The sequence below is a fragment of the Nyctereutes procyonoides genome, unplaced genomic scaffold (genome assembly GCF_905146905.1).
Source record: "Nyctereutes procyonoides isolate TBG_1078 unplaced genomic scaffold, NYPRO_anot_genome, whole genome shotgun sequence".
Lineage (NCBI taxonomy): Eukaryota > Metazoa > Chordata > Mammalia > Carnivora > Canidae > Nyctereutes > Nyctereutes procyonoides.
This window is the reverse complement of record NW_026575046.1, coordinates 46,542,121-46,561,707: the sequence shown is the minus strand read 5'-3', so window position 1 is coordinate 46,561,707 and position 19,587 is coordinate 46,542,121. Positions and strand designations below refer to the sequence as shown.

General features: G+C 48.0%; 1 protein-coding gene across 1 annotated transcript in view; it reads left to right on the top strand.

Annotated features, from left to right (window-relative positions):
• The first annotated feature begins 1,718 nt into the window (after nucleotides 1-1,718).
• LCP2 (lymphocyte cytosolic protein 2) overlaps nucleotides 1,719-19,587 on the top strand; it is a 44,520-nt gene continuing 26,651 nt past the window's right edge. The window contains exons 1-3 of the mRNA XM_055325866.1: nucleotides 1,719-1,965; nucleotides 6,169-6,231; nucleotides 11,471-11,517. Coding sequence (XP_055181841.1) covers nucleotides 1,888-1,965; nucleotides 6,169-6,231; nucleotides 11,471-11,517 — 188 coding nt within the window. The 5' untranslated portion in view covers nucleotides 1,719-1,887. The remainder of the gene's footprint in view (nucleotides 1,966-6,168; nucleotides 6,232-11,470; nucleotides 11,518-19,587) is intronic.

Genomic DNA, 19,587 nt, shown 5'->3' with positions numbered 1-19,587 from the left:
ATTTTACTTATCTATTTATTTGAGAGAGTGAGTGAGCATGCATGTGCACTTGTGGGTGCACGGGAGGGGGGCGGGCAGAGGGAGAAGAGAGAGATAATCTCAGGCAGACTGCCTGAGGAGCATGGAGCCCAACTCAAGGCTCGATCTCATGACTCTGAGATCATAACGTGAATGGAAACCAAGAGTCAGACGTTCAACCAACTAAGCCACCCAGGTGCCCCCTCGACATCTTCTTTGACTACCCTATCCGGAAGTGAATTCTCTCTTTTCCCTCTTTGCAAATAACTTTGTCATTGACCACTATTCCAGTGATTTGAAACACCAAGTGACCTCTCCCACCAATGGCAGAGCTTTTGAACAGCAGGGCTGTGCCCTGTAGAGCACAGTTAGTTATCAAGGGCTCTTCCAGGCCTTGAGAAGAGCTTTGGATTGACTAATGCCCCCAGCCCCCTGGCACCACATTTTATGGACTGCTTCCCAGTTGCTGGGCCTGGAATGAAATGCAAATCTCCTATAAGCTCACAAGAACCTGGAGAGGCTGGTGCATTGAAAGTAGGGCTCCTTAGATTGTGTCTAAGATGGGAACTACGCATGGCCAAGGCTCCCCTCAGAAAGGCTTCAAGAAGGTACCTCCACATGACATAGTGTCACTTAGTGCAACAGAGCTTGATTCTTCTCTCAAACATCAGAACTGATGGCTCTGTGTGTGTGTGTGTGTGTGCGCGCGCGCGCGCGTGCGTGCAGAGCATTGGCTGAAGTGGAGGACCTATGTTTAGAGACTGTGATGTTGCACAAATATATTTGCTTTTTTACACTGGATTCTCCTACTGCCAATGAGGTGCACATACTAGGAGAAGTGCCGGGGTCTGAGACCAGCTTAGAAAGCAGCAGATGCCCTGCTGCAGGGCCACTCCAGTGAATGTCCTCTTTGGGTAGAAGATAGGGGTGGATCAGTGGTGACTAGAGTCTTTGGGGGAAACAACAGAAAATAGAGCCTCGGGCAGCATCAACAGTGGTCACTATTTGTGTGCCCTTAATTTTTTTCTCTTTAAGTTTGTCTAGTTAGCTGCATCTAAGGGTTATGTGTATATGAGACAATTCTTGTTTTCCCATTTTACGGATATGGAGACTGAGACTCCTAGATTTTTAAGCCCTTGCACGAGGTTACGCAGCATGGAGATAATCTTATCAGAAATTGAACCTAGGTCTGCCCCTTTCTCAGCCCTGGGTGCCCAACTCACTCACCAAGAATCCTCTCATAATTATATGGAGGCTGCTGAAGGAATGTCAACGTTATCCTTTTGGGAGAGACTGAGGGATGGCTGGAAAGCATTAAAAGGCCATGCTCCTTCCCCCTGGCAGTTTGCTAATGTGGGAGATCATGTGTATTTTAGGTCAACTGTCAAAATAGATTTTCATCTGCAAAGACCCGGCCCAGCAGGACTGCGGGTCAAATATCTGGGTGCCAGGAGTTTTAATGGACACGTACTTGGGCTCACACTGGAATCCACGTCCCCTTCACTGCCTCTCCCACGGGGCAGGGCTGGCCGGGCCAGGGGGGACAATACCAACCCCGTTGCTCTCTCTACCTCCTCCAGCCACCAGAGCTGGGCTTCCTTGTTTACTTATTTAGAGCCGAGCAGAGGAAGTGGTGAAGGAAACTTGCTGAGTCGTTTTCTGAGAAGAGACCATATTTGTTCGCAGAGGAAGCTGTTGCTTTCTGGGATCTGGTTACAGCAGAAAAGCCCTGTGCTCCAACAAGGGTGTTCCAGACAGTGACTGAAAGTTGGAAGAGCCAAGAACACCTCCACGCTCTGGACTGGGGTTCTCCATCCATGGGTGCAGCACCCATGCTCAGCTTGTGAGTTCTGTCCTGGGAGAGCAGCCATGGCATTGAGGAACGTGCCCTTTCGCTCAGACGTCCTGACCTGGGACCCCGACAACCTGGCCGACTACTTCAGGAAGGTGAGTTTTGCTCTTTTGTTGGCGGGGAAGCTGGCTGCCCTCGGCAGGCTGGGAAGCAGCTTGAAGAAGGAGTCAGGCAGAACAGTGCAGAGAACTTCCAACCCCGTGGCAGCTTTACCAGTTGAGCAAGCACCATGTAGATGTCCATACACCCCTGAGTTTCTTGGCGATTAGTTCTGGGGAGAAAGGGGCCCTCCGTTGGATGTGTATCTACTGAGCGCCAGGCTTGAGTGTGCGCTCTGCAGGCACTGTCCCATTTAACACTCTCCAGTATTGCGGTCCTCTGGGCTCAGCTGAAAGTAGGCTCAGGAAGGTTAAATGGCCGAAAGCCCCAGGGACTACGAGTGACAGAAGCAGGATTCCAGTCACGCGTTTCTGGCTTCAAAGTCCGTGCTCAGGGGACTCAGAACTGCTGAAACCACTAATGAGATCAAGGCTGCTTACTAGAAAGGGGTGAATGGGGCCCTGGGCATGGGAGAAAGAAAAGGTAGGGCAGGAGGGATGGAGAAGGCTAGCATGAACAATGCCAGAGATGGTGGCTGGGCAGTCATTGCTCATGACCTGAAAGAGGGCTCCTCACGGAGAACAGAGTCTCACTGGAGCTTTATGAGGGTATTGTGAAGCAGGTGGGAGAACTGCTATGAGCTCTAGGTTATGATCTGTTGAGATAGCTAGGGAAACTGAGGCCCCTAAGAGGAAGAGCTCTGCCAGCAGGGTCAGAGGCCAAGCCTGTGGCAGACCTGAAACTAGAGTGTTTCCATCCTGCCTTCTGGCCCTGGAGGAGCCGCTCAAGGACCTGTGCTTGGTCATCTGCTGAGGAGACCACAGGTCACACATCTGTTTGAGTAGATTCCAAGCCACACAACTTGGGTACTCTCCATCCCTGTTCAAAAGATAAGAAGTCTTGTAAGGAACATCTGAGCTTCCAACACCCCAGTCCCTGGAGGATGGGATGGAATTCTGTTGACACTTCACATGGTTGTAAAGATGATATTTTAAAGTCAAGATTTTAGATGTCACTTAAGTCAACTTTCTGTTTTTTTTTTTTTTTTTTTTTTACTGGGGGGTGGAATGGGGGCTCCCTGGGATGTATAGACACATGGGGTCTATATGATACCTAACTGCTCCCCATCAACCTAAAGAAGAAACATGTGGAGATGTAGAATCGAGTGTGGCATGAAAGATGTATAGCCCACAGATCCTGTTATTTGCGGCTTTGCGTGTATCTTGTTTTTGTTCTTTCCTCCAAAAGGTCACAATAAGCTTAAGCTTCAGCACTGTGGGTACAAAGATGCTTGAGACAACTGCCTTTTGAAGTGTTTTTCTTAAATGTAGACCAAATAAATTAGGGCAAGAAGACTAAACTTGCCAAGATGCTGTAAAGGGCGTGTTACCTCAATTAAAGAAAGGAGAAAATACTGAGAATTGGTGAGAGAACCCTAGGAACAGACTGAGATGCCCAGACAGGTCCTGTCTTCAGAGTGAGAAGAACTACACAACCTGGTCGAGTAATAGTAGAATCCATGGGCAAATCTCCCCTTAGTGCAGGGAGGTGGACTACAGGTCAGAGGTGATTTAAACAAATCCCTCACCAAAATGATGGTAGGATGAGGAGATCGAAAGGAATCTGTGCCGGCCATCTGCTTGAGGTGCGGGAAGGGAGAGCTGCTTCTTGGAGACCTCAGACCCTGGGACCATCTGCAGCACTGGGACAGTTTCATTCTTCATAAACCGCTCCCCCGCCCCCCTCCCCCCAAAAAACCCAAACCAGTCCCTCATCAAAATGATGGTAGGATGAGGAGATCGAAGGGAATCTGTGATCCAGGAAGTCTCAGCCCCCACAGACTCAACTGCAAATCCTAGGAACCTTGATTTCCCCAGAGAGAAAACATCAAGTGAACTGACCATGGAGTCATTTGGGAATGGATCTTAGTCATCAAATATCGTGTTCAAAGGATCCATGAGCAGGTGCAATTTCTAACAAAGCAGAGAGGTTGGGCCTCTTCGGAGACCCTTCCCAGCCAGCCCTGTAGTCAGACACTTTGCTCTGAATCCTGGCTCTACCACCTGCTAGCTTAGTGACCTTCCTTTCACCTCTCTCTGCCTCAGCTACCTCACCAGGAAAATAGAGATGCTAACAGCAACTTCCCTCATGGGATTGTTGAAAGAATTAAAAGAAATATGGTGTGTGAAGCACTCAACAGATTGAGGGGCCAATTCATGTCTGAAATTCCCTTTTTTGCTCTGTTTACCGGACCCTAGCTGCGGACGTTAATGCAGATTGGCAGGCCTTTGTGTCTTCCCATGTTAGATATGTGTAGTTCATCCTCTGCCTAGAATAGAAGTCCTCTCTGAGGACTGAGGTCATGTTTTGGATTTCTTTGACCCCTCCAATTTCTTTTGACTTGGCAGGAAAGCATTCCTGGGCCATGCAGTGGAAAGGCATTGGCTCAGAGCCATTTCTAATCCCGGTTATGTTCCCAACCAGCTGTGTGACCTCAGACCAATCCCTTCCCCTCTCTGAGCCTCAGCTGTCCCGTCTACAACAACACTACCTCCTCTAGACTACCAGAGCTGGGTGCTCGTAGAATCCTCTATATGCTTGCTAAAAATACGGATTCTAGCCCCCAGGCCTAGGGATGCTTTCCTGGTATCTGGTTACTGGATCAGAATCAACTTCTAGAGCAGCCCCAGTCTGCAGAGCTATCTGTATATGTAGAGTCAAACCTAGCAATCTGCAAAATCAGAGCTGTATCTGATAATGATGACAGTAAATGATGAATTAAAGGCAGTTAAATATTCCAAGAACTACTTCTACCTCACTGCATGGAAATAGAAGGGGTGATCAGGGTGCCTCAAATGTTGCTCACATTCCACCTTGACCTCTAAATCAGCTTTTTCTGAGAGTTCTAAAGTTTATCCCATCCTTTCAAGCCAAGAAATTACAACAATTCTATTCACTTTTTAGATTGATTGACCATTAAAAAAAAGACCAAGATTTGCCCCCAGAAGAAGGTTGCCACAGATTGTGAGCCTCATACTTTGACAAGAACCAAAGGTTCTCCAGGACAGACATTTCACTTTAAATACTCCAGCCCAAAGTATCACATTTGGAGATATTTCAAATGTAAATTCTCATGCTGCTGAAGACAAGGTGAAACAGAAAACTGAGATTAATAACAGATGTGACTCTTTGGGAAAGCAACCAAGATCGTTCCTGTGAATCTTATAACTCTATTCTGAGAATCCAGTTTAATTTATCTTAAATAGAAAAAAAAATGTGTGTAGAAGGATATCCATGATGTTCTTTCTATACTCTGATCCGGATGGTGTATTAAGGTACACTTAAATTTGTTTGCTTTACTTACTGTAAATTATCATGTTACCAACAAAGAGAGGACATTCCTGAAAGAGACATTAAAGCTTTGTTCTGAAGCCCGATTATCACCTCTGTCATGCAAATACCCATGGACTTCATGCAAATTGCTTAGCCATCTGCACCTTTGTCTCTGGAAGATGTGAGGATTAAAGACTTAAGATTGGTTACAATACACAGAAGAGCGCCTGCCAGATAGCAAGCGCTCAATTATCAGCAATTTCTGTTACCGTTATTGGAACAGTAGTTTGGTAAACAACCTAAATGATCAACAATAAGGGAGTAGTTAAAGAAAATAATGTTTAGAATAAGTTTGTGATAACATGAGGCAGTGCCTATATTATCATTTTAAAGCAATTTTAAGAGAAAAAGTTAGGATAATAAGATTAAATGTGAAATTTAACCTCCATTCTGTTTAGGGATAAGCTCAGAATAAAGCACTGTAGGAAACACATCGAATGTTCACCAGGGTCATCCTTTGGTGGTGACACAATGGTTGCTACTTATTTTCTTTTTCTCACCTATTCCATATGTGCCTAAGGAGCATGTGGCCAGTCTCTATAGGCTTGAGGACACTCTCTTTCTGTAGGGGTTGGCCTCAAAACCTTAGACTGGGGCAATTTCTCCATTTCAGAGAGTCCCAAGGGGCAAGTGAAAGCAGAGTTGAGGTAGGGATGGGGCCCTTCTGTTAGACTATGGAGGTAGGAGGGTAGGGGTCTGGCTAGCCACAAGTACCACAGATTGCTAAGCTTCTGGGCAGGCAAGTGAGGGGAACCAATGGGATGCACCTGCCTGCCACTGACAGCACCTTCCCCTCCTCTCTGCAGCTGAACTACAAGGACTGTGAGAAGGTAGTGAAAAAGTATCACATCGACGGGCAGCGGTTTTTGGTAAGTGCTGACCACTTCGACACAGTGAGACCAAAGCTGCTCTACACTCTAACCAGTCATGGCCAGGCCAGCTGGTCTACCCAGTTCATGGGGATGCACAGCGTCAATGCCCATCTTCAGGATCCGCACACAGCCCTTTGCCATCTTCTGAGGTTCTCTATGCCCTCTGCTGTCATCACCTCTCACGATACTACTATTCTGGATACCTTCCAGGTCTTTCGCTGATACCATGGCACATTCTAAAGTCAAAGTATAAGGAGAAATCCAGATACAGTTCACACACACACACACACACCTTAAAAATCTTTTCAAATGCCATCCGTACTTTGAGAAAAGCCTAAGGGAAAAAAAGACCATCTGGGAGAACAGAAGATTATTTTTTCCCATCTCTCACGCTGGAGTACATACTCACTGAGTGGAATAAGGTGTGAAATCACCCTCATTATTTCATTACATACATACATACAATTCTCTCTATCAAATTCACATAGTTGGTTTTTTGCCAATTAAACACATATGTGATAGGATGCTACTCCATTATATTGCCAAGAGCTTTAATATATACTAAAATGCAGTCATACATGGAGGATTAAGCCTTGGAATAGAAAGAGATGCAGCTCTGACAGGTGGTAGGTGGCTGGGAGGTGGTCTGAGCATTTCCCTTGAAACGCCACCTTTGTCTATGGGTGAGACAGACCCTCTCTACCAATCTACCCATTTCCCATCTCATGCTTCTTTGCCCTTCAAAAAAGAAGTAGGAATTGGACCTCAGAGTTCTCTTGGGTAGATGCTCCCAGTTTGGAGTTGGAAGGAGGGCAAAGTAAGTTGTGTTTCCCTACAAGCCATGGTCAGCAGCCTTGAGGTCAGCAGCCATGAATGAGACTTCAGAGTTAAAAGGGGCCAGAGAGGTTATGAACTCTAACTTTCCACCTGGTACTCCAATCCATTTCCCATATCATATCCCTACCACTAACATCTGCTTGAATTCTTTTAGGGATGGTGAGCTCACTACCACACATAGTCCCCTTCCTTTCTAGGTAGCTGTTAAGTTTCATGCTGAGACCAAACTGTGCCCTGTTGGTCTCAGTTTTCCTTTCATGTGCCATGTAAAACACGTTTAGTCACTGTTTCACCTAAATCATGCATGAATTCACCCATCCATTCATTTCACAAGCATTTTTCTGGGCTCCCTTTACGTACTGGACCATGCCACATCCTGGGAATATAGAGATGACTAAGGTGTGATTTCGGCCTTCCAGAGCTTGATTTATACAAAAAAAAAAAAAAAAAAAGTTATCTTCGGAAGGCTCTAACCACCCCATTTGCAATTGAGGAAATGTGTACAGAAGAGTGATGTGAATTTTCTAAGTCCTATACCTAGTCATTGAACTAAAGCACACATTTAATTTACTCTAACACTGCATGAATTTTTAACAATGTTATTTCTTCACACTGAGCCTTGAGCCTACAGAATATCTGGAGTTTTGTTGTTGATCTTGCACATTAGTACTAAATGTAAATACTTCCTTCTGGTACCTTTACCACCGAGAACTAAGATCTGAGACTTACTAGTGTTGAGTGGACAGGGAGTAAGACATCTTTGAGGGTGGCCCTGCTTGCAGCCCTGATGCTCTAGCTCACCCTGAGCAAGCAGTTGCCTTCTCAGGGCCTCTCTCTTCTCCTGAGAAGGAGCACGTTGGCCTGGGTCACGGTGGGTGATAGACCCTTCCAGTCCCCCCAGCAATGTGTGTGTGAACCTCAGGCCTGCTAGGACAGGATTGTTTAAGTGGGCTGAGAGATGGTATCTGAGGGGCTCTGGCTCCTCTGCTCCCATATCTAGGACCCGTCGGTCCCTGGAGACTGCAGTAGAGTCTCCTCATTGTGTGACCAGGAGGAAGTGGAAAGAAGTACCCTAGGAACCAGGAGAGCAGAGGGCAGAACCTTGTACCTGGCCCTGCAACTGGGAGGCTGGGTTTCAGCCTCCACCCCCAGGTGCTCTGGGTACAGTGTGAGCTCCGATCAGAGCTCTAATTTCTCATCTATCACTCCTGTTTTTTTTTTAAAGATTTTATTATTCATTCATGAGACACACACACACACACACACACACACACACACACACAGAGGCAGAGACACAGGCAGAAGAAGAAGCAGGCTATAAGCAGGGAGCCTGACGTGGGACTTGATCCTGGGTCCCCAGGATCACGCCCTGGGCTGAAGGTGGTGCTAAACCGCTGAGCCACACGGGCTGCCCAACTCCTGATTTTATAATATCCAGGGCCATTCTGCTTTTGAAGGCAGCAGCGGAAGTCCACATTTTCTTTGTCTCTCTGTCCCTCTTTCTTTCTCTCTCTTCATTGCTAGTAGGTCCCTTGCATCTGTTTTGCTGCTATTTTGGTTTCCCAGTGAGAAGAGTAGGACCTTGTCTGGTGGGGAAGGGGGTGCCATACTTCCAGAAGGTTGAAAGAGAGGATGAAAAGTGTTTGGAAGCATGTCAGTTAGGAAGGTATGTGGGTGCCTATAACAGAAACCCAACCACAGTGGCTTAACAAACAGGGGTTTATCTTTCTCAAGTGATAAGGAATCTAGAGTAGGCACCAGGGGCTGGTGAGCTACTTTAAGAAGTCATCACGAACCCAGACCCTGTCTAGTCTATGGAAAAAGCTTGTGGCTTCTGTTCAACTCATTGCAAGTTGGCTATGCCACCTCTAGACCTCACGCCTCCATTTCAGTCAGGAGGAGGGGCAAGTAGGGCAAAGATTAAAAGGCACAAAACTGCATGGGTAATGACTCCCCTTCTTTTCAGGAGAGTAGGAACTTCTCCAGAAGTTCTATCCAGTAGACTTCAGGTTATATCTCATTGGCCACAGCAGAGTCCCATAATCTCCGTTATCTGCAAGGAAGTGTAGGGTGTTAAGTATTTTGGACGTGGAACATTTACAGCCCCAAACAAAATCCAGGTGAAGTCAGTAAGGGAGCAAGAGAGAGCAGATACTGGGTGGGCAGGCAGCAGTGTCCGCACATCGCCTCCCCAGGCAGGGCCCATCTGGAGGGCATGCTCAGCACCTAACCACGCTCCTACAAAGGTACAGGTGATCCTACAGGTAACAGAGTGGCTGGAGGTTTAAGGAGGAGGTAGAGGAGGGCTGACATCACGTGGCAGAAACTCTCTGAAAATCCCATTGGAACATCCCTCATCTTTCCTGCTAGTTCCTGTCCCTGTTCTAAAGGCCTTTCTCTTTCCTAACATCCTGTTCCTCTGTGTCTCCAACCTGTTCATGTCCACCTTCCCCTTCATGCTCTTCTTAGATTCCCTCAGCCTACATCCTCAACTAAGCCAAACAAAAGGTAGCGGCCTACTGCCCAGCACGCAGCCACCAGCCCTCAGGCAGCCCTGTGCTCAGTGTGCCATTCTGAACATGAGTCTCGGCACATCCCTGAGAGGGACTGGTGCTGGGGGAAGGAGGAGCCACTGCTTAGGGATATTACAAATAAAAGAGTGGGAAGCCTGGGTGGCACAGTCGGTTAAGAGTCTGATTCTTGGTTTCGGCTCAGGTCATGATCTCATGGTCGTGAGATTGAGCCCAAGTCCAGCTCCACACTCACTATGGAGTCTACTTAAGACTCTCTTTCCCTCTCCCTCTGCCCCTCCCCTTCTTCTCTCTCTCTCTCTCAAATAAATAAATCTTAGAGAGAGAGAGAGAGAAATCAAGAAACCTGACCAAAAGCCTGATTGTCTCAGGACTCAGAGCAAACCCCAGCACCAACCCTGCTGCCAGGTGTGCTAAGGGGGCAGGTGAGCCCGATAAACACATTGTTAAGATACCCTACCTAGCCCCTGCACCTCTGGCCTCAGAGGGGACCATGCGCCCTCTTCCCTATGGAGAACCTGCCAGGCAGCTTCCAGCCCAGAGTGGGAGCAGAAGCAAAACTAACCTCTGAGAGCCAGCCAGACTCCAGCTCATTAATATTTATTATTTATTTTCACATATGTTACTCACATAAAACTTATTATTCACAGAGGGTGTGTCAAGCGCAGAGCCAAACACAGGACACACATCATCTCGTTCAGTGCTCACAAGCCCTGAAAAGTGGCCCTTGTTAGTATTCTGATTCCTATTTTACAGATAAGGAAACAGAGGCTCAGAGAGCTAAGGGTATGCCCCAAATCAGAATGCTGCTAAGTGGATGAACCAAGATTCAAACCCAGCCTGTCTGACCCTAGAGCTTCCACTTTAACCTCTATTTTCTAGCCTCAGTTAGAATGTCAATGGATCATTTTCTATGGCTCAGCATTAGTTCCGTGGAAAGTATGCTCACCCTCTTTTCTGTTTCTGGTATTGGCACCCTGCCTCTCCTTCTTCAAGCACCTTCTTCTCTTCCCCTTGCCACCTTCTTCCCCTCCAGTAGGGTCCCCGGGTCCCTCAAAGGGATCAGATGTGGGAAGAGGGAGGTTTGCAAGAAGAAAATTAACCATGGATGCCACAGAGTAGGGCTCCAGCCCCAGCTCCATCACCTGCAGGCTGAAATTCCTTTAACATCCTAGAGCCTCAGCTTTCTCATCTGTAAAATGGGAACACTGATGGTTTCTAAATCACAGGATGATGTGAAGGCTAATCAGGGTGAGAGTAAGACAGAGCCCCAGAGTCAGTTCTTCACAAATATTTCTTTCTCCTTTCCCCCTCTCTGTTCCTTCAGAAAAACTTCTTTATTGCATCCCCACATCTAGAGAACACTACCAATAGCCCTGCTGAGAGAGGCTTTGGGGTGTGATGGTGGTATAAGGGCCCAGACCCCTTCTCCAGGCTGGCTTCTCACAGCTTCTCCATATGGAAACTGAGAGGGACCCTGAAGTCTGGGGTAAGAGCTTAGGAAGGGGTCACAGCATGACCAAATTCGGCCCACGAAACAAAACAAGTTGTTTGGTTCTACAATTTAGCTTTCATAGTGTTTGTGTGTTTGCTTAACTTAAAATTATTTGTCAATACTTCAAACTCAGGCAATTTCACATAAAATCCAGACTTGGGGATTCCCTTTGGAAAAAAGTATATCTGGCAACACCAGGCCCACAGGCGTTTTATGCAACATCTAGAAGCTGTCGCTTTGCTTTGGGTAGGTGGGGGAGGTGTATGCTTTGGGTTGCTGTGGTCCTGGCTACTCCCTGTTTCTCACTTTCTCTACTCAACTGGCCCAGGGCCCTTCCTGTGGATTGTAACCTGCCCATGTGTCTTCATTTCAGAACTTGACAGAAAATGACATCCAGAAGTTTCCTAAGCTCCGGGTACCGTAAGTACTGCCCCTGATTCCTTGTTTGGGGAAACAGAGGTTGGGGTGGGAAATAGTTCAGGGAGAGCTGAGACCCTCACTTTGTCACTGTTGGTTTACACTAGGAAAGTGAGCAGGAAGGGTAGAGGCAAGGGCAGGGGATGGGAAAGAGATGTGTCGTGATACATGGAGAAAAAGAAGTAACGGATCCAGCCCAGCTGGTGTGTTGGCTGCTCTTGCCAAAGACAAGCCTGATTGGGGACCGTGTTTTCATTTCCTCTCTCCCAGTGGGGAGACTTGGGCACCAGAGTCATGAGACCTGTTTCATGACGGTGTCATCACCAGAACAGTGATTGCTTAAGCTTTCTGGACCTCAGTTTCCAGCTTAGTAAATGACAGAGTTGGACTAGATGAAGAATGACAATGGACATCATTCTGGCTGTCAATACCAATTGCTTGAATGGCTTCCAGGGGCACAGTCTTAAGAATCCTGAGGAAGGGAAGTGGGATGTAATGACTGACGTACACCCCACATGGGTGCTGAAATGAGATGCATCGTGCACCTCTTACCATGTGTTTTCATTCCTCTAGGAAATGTCTCACATACTCAAAAGCTTACCGGAGCCAGGCAGGTGATGTAAATATGTAAAATGTGCCAGGTCGAAAAATATGAAGTCCTATCAATTTCTCTTTCATTTTACCACCTTTGGATAGACTATGAAGAAATATTTCTCTACTCTAAGAAAAATAATAGTACAAGTATGATGATAAAAGAGGTCATCAACACAAAGCCTCATTGTTGTTGAAAAAATAGGGGTCGTGGAGACTGTGGCAAATCAGAATGATGATTTCTATCTAAAGGGAGCTCCAGTCCACATGGACCCAAAGATGCCCAAACTTTGAAATTATCAAGTCACTAGAACTATCAGTTTTATGTAATATATTCTTCATATACATAATAATAAGTATGTAATAGAATATATTTTTGTGTATATGTATATACATATATATACCTGGTCCTTGAGAGCATTTGGGTTTGCATCTTTTGGTCCCCATACAATAGTAATACTTCATTCATTTAAGGAACTGCTACTAGATGCCAATATAATGTGTCAGGCCTTTGTTACTTAGGCTACAGACATAAGGAACAGATTCCCTACCTCAGGACACTCACATTCTAGAGGGAGGGTCAGAAATACAAAACAATCATACTACGATTACGATGGTGCTGTGGCACATGCAGGTACATGTTCCTCGGGAGTATGAAAGGAAGAGTCAACTTTGGCAACAATGCCAACAATGGCGTTCAGGGAAGACTTTGGGGAGGCAAGGAGGCTAAATTAGATTTTGACATATACCAGAAATGGTCAGATAAAGAATGGGTTGAAGGACATTCTGGGAATATGTTGCAAAAGCATGGACACCAGGGAGTTTAATGAAACTGCAAGTGGGTCAGGACAGCTGGGGCACACACAGAACAAAGAGGCCGCAGTAACTGGTCACAGATGAGAAGGATCCTGTGAGCTGTCCTAAGGAGTCTGAGAAGGGTGGGGAGGTGAGGGCAGAAGGGAGCACGCAGAGGTAAAACTGGTGTCTTGGCTTTCTCCAGGGCAGTGTAAAAGACAGCAGGGTGGGGGGCCCAGCTGCAAGCAGGGATACAAGCTAGGGGGTAATGGGCATGACCCCGCTAATGGAGTAGGAGCCTAAGGGAGGGCCGTGGCCCTGTGAGGGGATTTAATCAGAGCAGCGGAAGAAAAGAGATAAGGAAGGCACTTTTAGCTCGGAAGATTCTGTTTTATCTTAGGGCTGAGCTCACTTGCTGTCTGGAGCTATGCTTGAGTGTCTGGAGAAGGAGGAAGGTGAGACATGGTTGCTAGTGTGGAAGGCGGACTGTAAACACTCATGTTGTGGGTGTGGTAGAGGTGGGGCATTTCTTTAGCCTCCAATGCAAGCATGTGTGCTCCAGGCAAGCTAGGAACCTGCCCATGGAACACGGAGGTGAATGGGGAGTGCTGGGGTAGGCGTCTAGAGAAGGTCCTGGGTGCCTTGATTAGGAAACTCTACGGGTTACTGTCCCTCTTGACAGACATAATAACCGGTCCCAGCTCTATTTATAGAGAACTCTGTGCCTGGGATGAGTCCGTAGTCCACTCCCAGTTTCCCAGTCTATAAAATAAAGGAATATGACCATGGAGGCTCCCTCTTCTAAAGGTTATAATTTTAGGTATGAACAGGCAGACAGAAGAGCTTAGTAAGTAAAAGTGTAGGCTCTGAGGTCAGACTACTTGAGACCCAATTCTTCCATTCACTAGCTATGAATCTGTGGGCAAGTTATCTGGGTTCCTCAAGCCTCAGCTTCCTCATCTGTAAAATGGAGATCTGTAATAGGAGAACCAACCTCAGGGAGTTAGCAGGAAGGTTAGAGAAGATGATGGGGGAAATAATAGTAGGCACTGAACGAGTGTTAGCTGTTTCAATTACTTTACACAAAATCTCAATGAACATAGTTCTAAGTTTTTATTAATCATGCTATGCTGTCAAAGGGGGGATTGAAGACTTAAAAGGCATGGGTTTTGGAACAAGAGAGAGCCAAGTTCTAAGGCAAGCCCTGCCTCTCACCAGCCATGGGACTTTGGGAAAGTCCCATCGATCCTCTGAGCCTGTGTCCTCACCTATTTTTAGGGAAAAGAACTAGCTCTTGGGAATGCTGGATTTTAAAGGAGGCAGCCCACATAAGCTGCTTGGTATTGTATAGATATTCAATTGTATAGGATTGTTCTGTTCCCTTGTACATAGGTTCATTTGCCATCATCATTACCCTAAAGGGCTATGGGAAAGAAACTGTGTTTATGTACAGCAGACCAAAACAAGATTACACTCCTCTGAATATCTTGATTTTCTTTCCCCTTGCTTAAAAAAAAAATCTCTATTAAGTAGATCTGTAAGAAGGCAGATTCTGGTGAGGAGGTGAGGAAGGCTTTGTCTGCAGATATAGCTACTCCCTCGGACAGTTTCTCCCAGAGACACCCCAAATACTGAAATGGAGGAGAGTTTCTAAATAAAGTAACAAAGCAGGGCAGCCCTGGTGGCTCAGTGGTTTAGCACTGCCTTCGGCCTGGGGTGTAATCCTGGGGTCCCAGGATCGAGTCCCGCATCGGGCTCCCTTCATGGAGCCTGCTTCTCCCTCTGCCTGTGTCTCTGCTTCTCTCTCTGTGTCTGTCATGAATAAATAAATAAAATCTTTAATAAGAAAATAAAAAATAAAACAATAAAGCCTCCTATATAGGGAAGGGCTTAAAATCCATGGTATAGCTGAGCCTTATCTGGCTAAATTGGAATACAATAGAATACATGTTAAAATGTATGTTAAAATCTGCTGATGCCTATTTGTAGCTTATTTTAAAAATGTGATGAGTTTTGTATTTAAATCCATAGTGTAACTTAAAAAAATAAGAAGGGAGTGATGCGGTGGTGGTGTAGCCAATAGATAGATGTTGGATGGGTCTATATCATGAGTTCCCATTGCACCCATTACCGAGAGTGGAATTGGGCTAGGAAAAGCTAACTCCTATCAGAGAGGGGATGCAGTAATATCTGGTTATTCGTCAATCCTCCTGCGAAAGCTGCAGGCCTTCTAACAGCAGAGTCAGTCTACCTGAGAAATAGTAGGGAAAAAAGGAGGAAGTGAGGACCAAGGGAGGGACCCAGAGATAAGTGGGCCTTTCCCAGGCCCCTCAAAAAAATGTGACCATGCCTTCCCACAGGATTGCTACAGTGACAGATCTGTCTCCACTTTCTCCCATTCATGGGCTAATCTCTGTCCAGGGAGCCAGTCCTCCCCACAGGGGAAGTGCTTCCTCTCAACTGACGGCCACTCCTTCTCCCCCAAAGTAAGTCCTGAAAACTTGACTTCCCAACTCAGTTCCATATTGAACTTGCTCAAGTGGCCCTCGACAAAGCCCTCTCTCAGTGCCTTGCTTCTTTGGTGGTAAAAATGGGAACAATCTGTCTACCACAGAATAAATGTGAAGTGCCAATAAAATATCAGATGTTAAAATTATAGTGGGGGTATAAAGCTGAGGAGCAGGGAGACCATGCTAGGCCTTCACACGTGTGGTTCTCCCCTGAGGCCTGTGATGATGGTGAAAGGCACCTCCTTGAGTCCCAAGACCCACACCTGGCTTCTCATGTCACAAGGACAGAACTTCTGGAGGCCTGGCTCTTGGGTCAAACCCTGTGCTCCTTTAAAGAAGGATGGAATCTATTTGCAGTGACATGGATGGAGCTAGAGGACATTATGCTAAGTGAAATAAGTCAGAGAAAGACAAATGCCACATGATTTTACTCATAAGTGGAATTTAAGAAACAAAACTGGTAAGCATAGGGGATGGGAAGGAAAAATGAAATAAGATGAAAACAGAGAGAGAGACAAACCATAAGAGACTCTCAATCAGAGGAAACAAATTGAGGGCTGCTGGAGGAGGGTGTGGGGTCACTGGGCCTGGGCACTGAGGAGGGCATGTGATGTCACGAGCACTGGGTGTTGCATGCAACTGACGAATCACTGACGTCTACCTCAGAAACTGGTAATACGCTGTATGTGAACTTGAATTTCAATAAAATCTAAAACAATAAAAAAAATTAAAAATAAAGAAGGATGAAATGCAGAGCAAGTGCCAGAGGCAGTGTGACAATGTGTGCTGGGTGCGGGTGGAAGGACTGAGATGGGGACAGAGGACTGGCGGGCAGTGAGGCAGACTGGGAGCTGGAGGGGTGTGCTGCAGGAGAGCACAGGGCCGACTTCACCTGAACCTTCTGGGTCTGGGAAGGTGGTGTCCTGGGAGGGAGCAGCGTGCCCTCTGAAATCCAAGTCCAGGGAATAAGGCTCCCACTGAGGGATGCCGGGAGAGGGAGAGAAGGAAAGCTGTCTAAAGCTCTTACTGAGAGCTCTGGTGAGAAATGTGTGTACACTGTAACACGAACACGTGCGGCAACGTGGGCACCAGAGAGATGCCTCCTGAGTGACCTACTCTTTCGGTGTGCTAAGGGCTCTGGTATGTCCTCTCCCGCTTCCTTCTGCCCTGGCCGTCCCTTCTCTCTCCCTTCCCTCCTTTCTGCTGGCCTTTGTATGCTTTCTTTCTTAGTTCTCTGTGACCAGCAAAGTTGATTTCAAAACCCAGAGTGGACCTCTACTTGCTCTTGGTAAAGCACAAGAGACCGACGAAAAGGAGGCCGTGTCCTCCTCCCCCATCTCCTCCCCCTCCTTCTCCCCTATCTCCTCCTCCCCCATCATCGCCTCTTTCATCTTCTCCTCCTCCTCCCCCATCTCCTCTCCCTCCTCTTCCCCATCTAGTCCTCCCCTCCTCCCCCTCCTCCTCCTCCCCCAACTATTCCCCCCTCCCCCTCTCCTCCCCCTCCATCTTTTCCTCCTCCCCCATCTCCTCACTCTCTTCCCCCTCCTCCTCTCCTTATCCTCCTCCTTCCTCCTTCAAATTAAAAAAAAAATTCCAAGAATAGCAAGAAAAAAAAGATAGATTTCGTAAAATTTACAGACTATAGGAATCACCAGGAAATTGGTTCGTGTCACTGCTCCTAGGCCTCACTCAGCCCTGCAGGTTCTGACGGGTGAAGTCTACAGTGAGCCTGGTAATCTGTTTGTAACAGGTGTACCCAGTGTAATTCCAAAGTCAGGCTGGTCAGGGATTCCCTCACCAGGGCTAACTCTCTTAATTTGCTGGTGAAGAATTTGAGCCTCGGGAGGACAAGTGCCTTGCTGGAGGTCATGCAGCAGGCAAGGCTTATGGGGCAGGATGCTGCAGTCAGACTCAGGACAAGGACCCACAGTCTGTGCCTCCTAACATCACCAGGAAAGTCCTGCGGCTGAGAAATCAAAGCCTGGCTGCCGTCACGTAGCAAGCAAGGGATGCAACCGCCCTTGGAACCATCTTGCTGCAATGGCCTGACTTCCTGTCAGAGGTTCAGCCCCAATTTGGAGGCCAGCTTATCCCTAAAACAAGACAACGCAGAGAGAATTATGTCTACATGCTGCCCAGTCCCCGTGCTGAGTGAGGCCTGGGGTTTGTGGGGAGGAGGAGGAATGAGTCACCTCCGGCCGCTCACTGTCACTTGGTTCCCTGCGGGTGTGAGAGTGGGGGACTTTGAAGGTTCGCACACAGAGGCAGCAACCAGCTCTTTGCCTGGCCCACGGGCCCTGCCACCTGCCACCGGCCCACTCCCCCTCAGCAGTGGTCACAGCTGGCTCAGGTGTTCTCAGAGGCCTGCCGAGACAGGAGGGCCCCGGGAGCCCCTGTTTTGCTGGCCTGATGGGCCCGCTCTGCATTCTGTTGCCTCGTTGCTGCTCTTCTGTCAGGGCCTGCGGTTTGACATTTCCTTCCTTCGCCAGTTAGAGCCCCGAAGGCCTCCAGCCTGGCTGCTAAAGATACTGGTGAGAAGAGACACAGCAGAGAGCGCGAGGTCTTTCGGGATCAAAGCAGCGTGAGCCGGTCAGAGCAGCCACGCTCTTTGGGAGGGGCACCTTGAGGGGCGCTGGGCCCCACCTTCCTCAGCTCCTTGCTGCCGGGTCATCTGGGTGCCCACGCCTGCTGGTTTTCAATTGCAACTGCGCCCTACCCGTCGTCCCTGTCCTGCACCCAGCCCCACCCCCATTGCCTGTATATATACACAACACTTACCTAGAATTTCACTTCCCTAAACGTTCAGCGTTTGTCTGTCTTTCCACGGGCACGTTAAGCTCCTTGAGATCCGGGACCTTTGCTTTGTTCCTCGAGGCATCCTGAGCTCTCAGCAGAGTTCCTGGCGCTTTGAGGGCCCTTCCCGCATACTGTTGGGTGAAGCATGCCCGCTGGGAGGGCTGCTGTGGCCACCACTGCTGCCGGATGTGGCCGGAATGCCCACGCCAGCAGGGTTCCTTTGGTGCCTCTGGAGGATGTCAGGGGCAGGGAGGAGAGGGACTCCCAACAGCTTCTCAAAATGATTGCTTAAAGGAAACAAAAGATGTGTGTCACAAGCGCTCCAGTGGCGGTGTGCTCAAGAGGTCACCGCAAAGTCCCCACTCCCGCATTAAAGCATCTCCTCCCCGGGTCTGGGTCTGGGCGGTGTGAAATCCTAGCAGCGACATTACAATGGAGGACGAAGACTTGCCCTCTTTCCTGCTCGGTCCCCTGAAGTCCCCAGGGTGTTTATAAAATGTATCCTGTCATTTGATTGATGGAAAAGGGCTCAGAGCAGCAGTTCCCTGAGACCATGGTGAAATGGGGGGCGGGGGGGCTGGGAGCCTGGGGGAGTGATGAGGGAAGCAGGAAGTAGTGGATGCAAAGGGCCACCTTTGCTAACTTAGCAATTCTGTTTGAGACTAGACTTGCTACCTTGAGATGGTCACTCAGCTGCAGGAATGTTGATCGTGGCTCATTCTCAGATGGGCCACAGGCTCAATTGCATCAGCTCCTGGGGAGCTTGAGGCATAGAGGAAATTAACACGAGGCTATGGTAGGTTGAAAAGATGCTGCCCTGGAAATCGGGGGAGCCTGGCTTCAGGGGCGGGTGTGTTTCGTGGGGAGGGAGGGCTTCATCACTAAACCGCTCTGTGAACCTCTGTGGCCTCATCTATAAAATGACCTTGGGTTAGATCATCTTTGAGGCTCCTCCTAGCTGCCTCCAAATCTCTAGGGAATACTGAGCCTGTTTACTAACAAGGGTTTCCTTGGTTTCAGCAGCGGGTGCTAAGGGAGGCGGAATCTCCTGTCCCGGAGACTTGAGAGACCCCGTGGATTGGACTCTTACTGCTGGATGTGCCTGAGCCGCAGTCCTGTTTGTGAAGGCCCTCCCTGTTGTGGGGTTTGAGGATTTGCTAGCTCACAGCACTCGAGGACTAAGAGCATCTCCAAGGGTCCTGGCCAAGGTTGGCCTCAGGACATGGGTGAACCGGGGAGTCTCCCACTCTGCCAGGTGTTCCCTGATTGGGAATGCTTCTCCAGAGTTTATAAAAAATCCATGTCACCGAGGAGGAGGCACGGGGGAAGGGGGGGAACAGGAGGGAGATGAAAGGAGATACAGGCCAAAGAACAGCTCACC